Raw genomic sequence first — 7,355 nt, forward strand, 5'->3', positions numbered from 1 at the left:
GACAGGAATTTAAAATAAAATAAAATAATAATAAAAAAAAAAAGGGTTACACAGACACAGCTTGGAATTTCCTACACTTTGAGGGCACAGTACATGGAACAAAACCCAGGGAGGACTGATGGCCCTCACAGGGCAGAGGCTCCACGAGGAAAAAATGTGCCTACATAAAAATACTTCATCCAGCACTACTGTGGAAGGAGGATTTTCATGGGCATCTGGTTTTATTGCAGGATGACTGGGAGGTTTTACAAGGAGACAATTGGAAGGTGACTGAGGGAAATGTGAGCACGCAGGGCTGGGAGGGCTCGGGTGGTAACTCAGGACCTGTGTCCTACGTGCATGTGCAGGCCCAAGGTGGGGAATTGTCTGTCTGGCCTGTTTAACTGTTGTGCCTCAGTGTTCTGTGCAATCCAGGCCTTTCCATGAGTCATCCCAGTGCTGATATTCCCCATAAAACACACGTGTGCCACCATAAAACCTGCTCAATTCTCAGTGATTGCTCAAGGTACCACAGAGTCTAACTCAATTTATCTTTAGTTAGAAAGTAGAATCACCTCCACTCTTTCCCCAAAGCCAAGAAAGCAATGGGTAATCCTTCCTGAAGTGGAAATGGAGGAAAAACAGAGCTGGAATCCAGATGACAATTATGTGCAACCAACTGAACTGGAATGAAGCAAGAAAAACATGTTTTTCACCTCTGCCTGTGACTGTCTGGGGGATGTGTGTGTGTATGGGAACAGCTCCTTAAAAATAGGTTTTTAAAAAGGAAAAAAAAAAAAAGGAAAGAGAGAAGTGAAACTACAAGCAAATGGAGGAGAAAACTCACTGCCTCAGCCCAGAGAAAAAAGAAAAGATGACACGAGCATCACATGTGAGATCAGCAGTTGAGCCCAGATTCCACAAGACACTTTAAAAACTCCAAAGAATGTGAAATCACATCCAGTGCAGATGATTCCTACTTTCTGCCAGGTTTCTCCTACACTTGGCACAGCTAATAAACACAGTTTTTCATGCCAATGAAAGAAATATCAAAACAAATCGATTAGAAATAATTTCTCCTGGATTGGTTTTTTTTTTCCTTTCTTTCTTTCACCAGAACTTTGAAATTCTCAGAGCCACGAGCTAACCTGTGTTTCTGTACAAATTCCATTTCTGTGCCCATCTCTGGTTACAGAATCCACACACACACACACACACACACACACACAGCTCCAATATGTAGAATATATCTGCATATTCCACATATTCATTGTATATACACAGTTTATGTACAGCACAAAGAACTATATACTGGACAGAGCATGTGGACACGTGGAGTATATACACACACTATTATTACATTATACAATACACTATATATATATATATATACACATAGACACAGATAATATGGATCTCACTGTACACTGTATATGCACTGGGGATACTCACATTTGCCAGCTCTTGTACATATTTTCTCTGCTCAAATAGCAACAGGCCTGTTTGTGCTTTAAATTTCACTGTTCTGGAGGAAGAAGACCAATGTCTGGCACTAAAGTTTTGCCTTAAAGGACAAGTGCAGGTATTGTACAAACACTGAGTTACAGCAGAGGGAAACACAGTGGGGAATCTTCCTTTTTTTATGTGGAAAACTGTATTAAACACCAAGGGGAGAAATCACAGCTAAGTTTTCTTCTACTGCAGTGCCAACATTTTGAATCAAGAGTGTTTCAGTAAACTTAAGGTTCCTAAATCTAATACACTGTGCATAGAGAACATGTTCTGTCCTGGTTCATTGATCTGCAGTTACTGTCCAGGCAAATATGAGGAAGAGTCAATAAGGAAATAGGAAAATGAGCCCTAACACTACATGGAATGCTGGATTAATTCACATTTCTGCCTTCCTGCTGAACATCTTGAAAACACCAGCCCATTGCCTTAGAAGAATTATAAATTACAGTATTTTAGAGCCCCGACAAAGCAGCAGGAAGTCTTGTTATGGTGCATAACTCTGAAAATTAATCAAGCTATTAAGTCATCCACCCTGTCCCACTGGAGTGACACCATCCCAGCAGAGCTCCAGGAGTGGGTTTCCTTTCTCAAAGGGGCTTTTACTGTAGCAAAAGAGACCCCACAAGGACTCAGGCCCGAGTGAGAAGGAGAATCTTACACATGGATAGTTTGTTTAGCTTCCCTGGGAATCCTGCAGCCACTTGCTTTTGAAAATTGCTCTTTTTATCTCATGTTAGTTACAAGCAGACCCAAGTTTGCTCTCAGAGACTTCAAGCCCTGCACACCAACAGAAAAGAGAATTTTTCAACATTTTAGTATGTTTGATCATTTAATCCTACATATTTTAGAGAAAAATTACCACAATGGGAAGGGATTTCAAATCAGATTCTGTAAAATTAGAAATGCATCCCAGAGGGGCCATTAAAGGACAGTATTAAAGATGATTACATGGTTGGTTTTGACATTAGAAATACATCTTCTCCCCTTTTGAGGGGAATTAAAGATTCACATTATTTGTAGTACCATTAGCACAGGAGACACACAGCAAAGAGGGAATTGTGACTCCTAAAAACAGCATCCCAAAGGTGGCTGGATGTGTGTGTTTGCACACTCACCCACCACCCCAAAGCCTGAGACCACAAATGCCACATCTTGGCTGCATTTCAGAGCTGAAAACTACCAAGATGCTTAAAATGATCCAGTCTGATTCCTATCTCTGCATCAGGAAAGCATCCAGAATAAGGCAATCACAGCACAGCAGGGAGAGGTTGTTTGCATCCACTGAACAGGCACTATTGTTGTAACATGAAAATAAAGGTAACTGAAGCAAGGACATAAAAACCAGAAATGCATCAAAGGTGATGAAGGAATACCACATTTAAAAAAAAAACAAAAACAAACAAACCCAAAAAACTGAGAAAATGTTGTAACATAAGGGCTGCCTCACTAAAACCCCAGAATGTTAAGCTTTGTATTCCCACAGGGCAGGAAATAAGACTGAGGACATGTAAAAACATTGGGGTAGGTTCCCTACTCTATGAGACAGAAAAGTCCAAGGCAAAGACAACTGTAGCTTTAGAATTCCTGTAATCAGAAAAGGCATTTTTAGTAAGTAAAGAATTCACAGCCTTGTTTTTTTGTATGACATGTCAGACACAAGCTGTGCTGCCCTTTCCAGGTGGAAGCAGTCAGTGCACAGAAACCCTGTCCCCACCTGCTCTGGGGGCTGCAAACTGGATTTTAGAGCCAACCCAGACCACCAGTGCTGCCAGAACTTATGTGTGAATACGTATTTGGCAAATAAAAACTGATTCAACTTGGCCTTATTTCAGCTAAATCAGGTTGGATCTGTAACCCCAGAGGACTGGTGGAATTAAAGAAGCAGAGGTGGGGACACAGCCCAGGCTGTTGTGCTGCCGTTGGAGTAGATGAGGGTACAGTGGGTTGTAGGGATGGGCACTCCTCAAACTCAGCCATTTTTCCATTGCTTGATTTCCTGATTTCACATGAAAGCAGCACCCAAACGTGTATCACCACCCTTTGCTTATGATACAGCAAAATTTTACTTCATCATTTAACTGCCAAATGATTTGTCCAATTTACTACAGCTGAAGGAACTCCCTCTTTTACCACCTCACATACAATTATTAAAACTCAACGCAAACAAATGTTTAAATTAGAACCACTCATTCATAAAGGCTTCAAGTCTGTACTCTTTTACACAGCCCACTGTTTGTATCCATCATATATAAACTGCTAGATGCTTTTGTAAAAGTCACATCTTCTGGATTAAAAGGGACCATCTAATAATGAATTTATGCTTTGACACAGATGATGCAGGTGACAAACTGATTAGGCTACCATGAATTATTAAATAAACGTAACAAGTGAAAGCTAATTGTGTAAATATTCTCTTCTTTATGACGTTTTCTTTGAAGTTCACCCTGCAGCCTCCAACCCCCCAGTGGAATTCAGGTTATAAAAAGCCAGGTTCACACGTTGCAGTTTCCTACGTGCAACACTTGTCTTCCAGATAAAAGAAAACTTTCAGTATCTCAGGATTATACGTTACATCTCTTACAAGCAATAAATTTGTATCTAGAACATATAATACAGCTTATTACAGTGTTTCCTGCAGATTATGCACTTGAGAGAAGCCACCCAGAGCCCGGGCGGACGCCCCCAGCCAGGTCTTGTTTAAATCTGAAGGTGACTAAAATTATTTTCACAACAGAAACCAAGGGTTTAGTATTTTTACCAAAAGCCATTTTCCAAGGTTTCTCTTGGATGGGGTGGAGCCCAAGCCCCTCTTTAGGAGTTTGGCATGTCAGCCTTACTGAGGGCGATGGCCAACTCGAGGTCTTCTTGCTCTTGTCTCCGCAACCGGGCCAGTCTTTCTTGCTCTGCTTTCTCACTCTCCCTCTTGGCCCAGGCCAGCTGCTGCTCCTCATTTCCAAACTAAAAACAAAAAAACAAAACAGAAAATGGAAAAGAAATTAATAAATTTGCCAACCAGCCAGAAGAAATTACGTGAAAAAAACACAATGAATCTGACTCGTTAAATACACGGTTCGAGCACACCGAGCTGTCTCAGGGCACTTCTTCTGGATTAAGGTAAAAATCCACTCACTAATTTCCTCACTTTAATTTATTTCCTTAATTTTCTTCTGCCTTCACTTCCTCCTTTAATTTATTTCCTTAATTTCTTCCTCCTCCTCCTCCCAGCAGGAAGCTAAGCCATGTGGGCTGCACATCCCTGTATCCACGGCTCAGGTGGGTCTGAAAACAGCCACTGGAGCCAAAGAAAAACTCCACAGACACAAAAAAAAAAAAAAAAAAAGGCAAAGTTAGTGGCTTGGGAGCACAGCAACTACAGCCATTTTTAAGGATAGTGAATAGCTGGTGAAACCAAGAGGTTTTTACTCCTGTGCAACTCCACTGCAGAGTTTTATCGTGGCGGCTCCTGCTGAGGGTGAGGGGTCTGAGCAGTGATTTTGACACGTGAGAGGCTTCGTGACCAAAGCAAAAGCTACAGAAAGTGCTCCTGTTACTGTCCATAAATTACACACAGAGTTTTTCCAGTAAGAAATAATGTGGGAGAATCCAATTTCCCTCAGCAGAGAACACGAAGGAAATATCCCACATTTTAACGTTCAGCTCCTAAGCCTGTTTGGGCTCCCCAAAATATATTTAAATACAGTGCAGCCAAACTACTCCAAAATCACATTCCAGTATTTACCACAGAAAGATGCAAAAGTTGGAACCTTTTTTGCACAAAACCTACAGCTATTTTATTGACACCATAACAATTTTAAGCTCAAATATAATCTGCTCCTGTTTAATTTTAGCAGTTGCTGAGGAGGCCGATGGGAACAGCTGCATGCAAATGTCTGCATTAGAGCCACTTCTAAAATCTGCTTTGTGTTGGCTTTTTTTTTTGTGCAGGAAAACATATTATTTGGGGGTTTTTTTTTGTGAGGAGAAAAATTTCAGCTGGATGTATAGTGCAAAAATTTCTCGTGGGCCGGGACACAGCGAGTGAGCACAGCCCACGGTGCCACCAGGAGCTGGCACAGCCACACCTAAAATATCAAACTGAGTATTAAAAATGCAGCTTTCAGTGCTAGACCTTGTTTAGCTGCATATTCACAACGTGATGGCCCCACCCCTGCCTCTTCCACGCTGCATTGTACCTGTAATTTTTGATTTTTTTGGGTGTTTTTTAGGTATTTTTAAATAAATCCGCCTGTTCGAATTTCTGTCAACCCAAGTCCAATTCTCGTTTAGTTAAATTATGCTCATCATTCCTCATTTTATTTCCCTCGAGATGGTTTTTCAGATGATTTGATGCAAAGAAAAAATTACATTCCTTCATGTAACACCTCTGCTTTCATCCCCATCAAAATTTAGAGGGGGACCTTTGCATTCTATGTTAGTGAAATACAACAAAAGTGTCACACATTTTGACATTTCCTTTTTAAAATGAAGAAAAACTACTATCATTTATCATTTAAATAACGTCAGCTGACAGGTAAGATTGAAAAGCTCACTAAGATTTTAAATAGATGATTCTTTTTCAAGGCAAAGATGGAAAATGGAAGCAGGAATTCTGTGCTTACTCCAAGAATTCAGGCAGATCCTGAAGCTGGGATGGAGAATGAACAGTTACTATTTCCAGAAATACAAGAAGCTTTGGTCAAACCATCTGGGGTGGTTTTTTTAATGTCGAGAAACCAGTTTTATTCCTATAGCTTCCATCCTAGGACAAGGCTTCCAAAGAGAGTCCCAATTATAACTTGTTCATGGGACACAAGTTATAGTTTTGTGGTTAAGAGTGCTGAGTAAAATAAAAAAAAAAAAAAATAAAAGGAAAAAGAAGCAAGTGATTCATTGGAAACAAATCTGGATGGGCCTTATTACAAGTGGTTGGCATAAAGGAAAATTGTCAGGAGATAACTCAGTGAAATAAATATGGAACAGTTAATCAATGCCACTGATTGTCTGGAAAAAGGTAATTTACAGGTCACTTAATACAATAACAATTTTCTGTACATGTCCAGGTTTCAAAAATTCTATAAATCTGCATCACACAAGGGTAATTTCATCAAAAACCTCTTTTTTTTTTTGCTTTTTCAGAAGTACAGTCAGACCCAAGGTATAAATGAGGAAACCAAATCTCAAAAACTGCACTGATTCGTGTTTACTGAATTTCCAGCTTATACTGGGAGAAAAAGTTTAGTCCTGTGTTCTGCTTCTTGGAAATTTAAACACTTTCTGTTGGCAAAAAGGTGGCTTTTCTTGTTGTTCTGTAAACTGCAGCTGGAACCTTGAAATACCCGAAATCTGAGCTACCAAAAGACTCTGTTTTGTTCCAATGAACCGTATTTAATGCCAGCAACAAAGTTAAGAATGCAAGGAGAATATAGGTAAGCTCTGGGTGCAGGAATTTGCCAGTGTCTCAAAAAAAAAAATCAAATTTCATAGAGTGCTACTAAGATCTAGTGAAGGTTTTCATGTTCTTTCTTTGCAACAGTCAAGGATTTCAATTAAAAATTGGGTTATTTGACTGTTCAGTCCTACATTGGTTCATGTGTCAAAAAACCTTCTGTAAGTAAAAGTGATTTTCACTTCCATTGTGAATAAAAAGTTTCCCAACCACGAGGCAAAGAGAAGCACAATTATTCTCAGTGATTCCAAGGTAATTAGTACATTTAAAACATCATACAGGAGGATTAGGAATTGTCAAGTGGAGCAGCATAATTGTGTTATAGGCAAGGAAAAAACCCCATAAACTGAAGAGAACAGGGATCAAATCTCTCTCTTTTCAGCCAAATTCAGTCAATGCTTCTTTTTTTTTTTTTTTT

The 7,355-nt window shown here is 39.8% G+C and overlaps 1 protein-coding gene across 1 annotated transcript in view; it reads right to left on the reverse strand.

Moving 5' to 3' along the window:
* Positions 1–1,067: 1,067 nt before the first annotated feature.
* Positions 1,068–7,355, reverse strand: part of EPS15L1 (epidermal growth factor receptor pathway substrate 15 like 1) — a 48,382-nt gene continuing 42,094 nt past the window's right edge. Inside the window, exon 24 of the mRNA XM_017833670.1 lies at positions 1,068–4,449. Within this exon, the coding sequence (XP_017689159.1) occupies positions 4,439–4,449 (11 nt within the window). The 3' untranslated portion in view covers positions 1,068–4,438. The remainder of the gene's footprint in view (positions 4,450–7,355) is intronic.

Source organism: Lepidothrix coronata, unplaced genomic scaffold (genome assembly GCF_001604755.1).
Source record: "Lepidothrix coronata isolate B3197 unplaced genomic scaffold, Lepidothrix_coronata-1.0 Scaffold219, whole genome shotgun sequence".
In the NCBI taxonomy this organism is placed as follows: domain Eukaryota; kingdom Metazoa; phylum Chordata; class Aves; order Passeriformes; family Pipridae; genus Lepidothrix; species Lepidothrix coronata.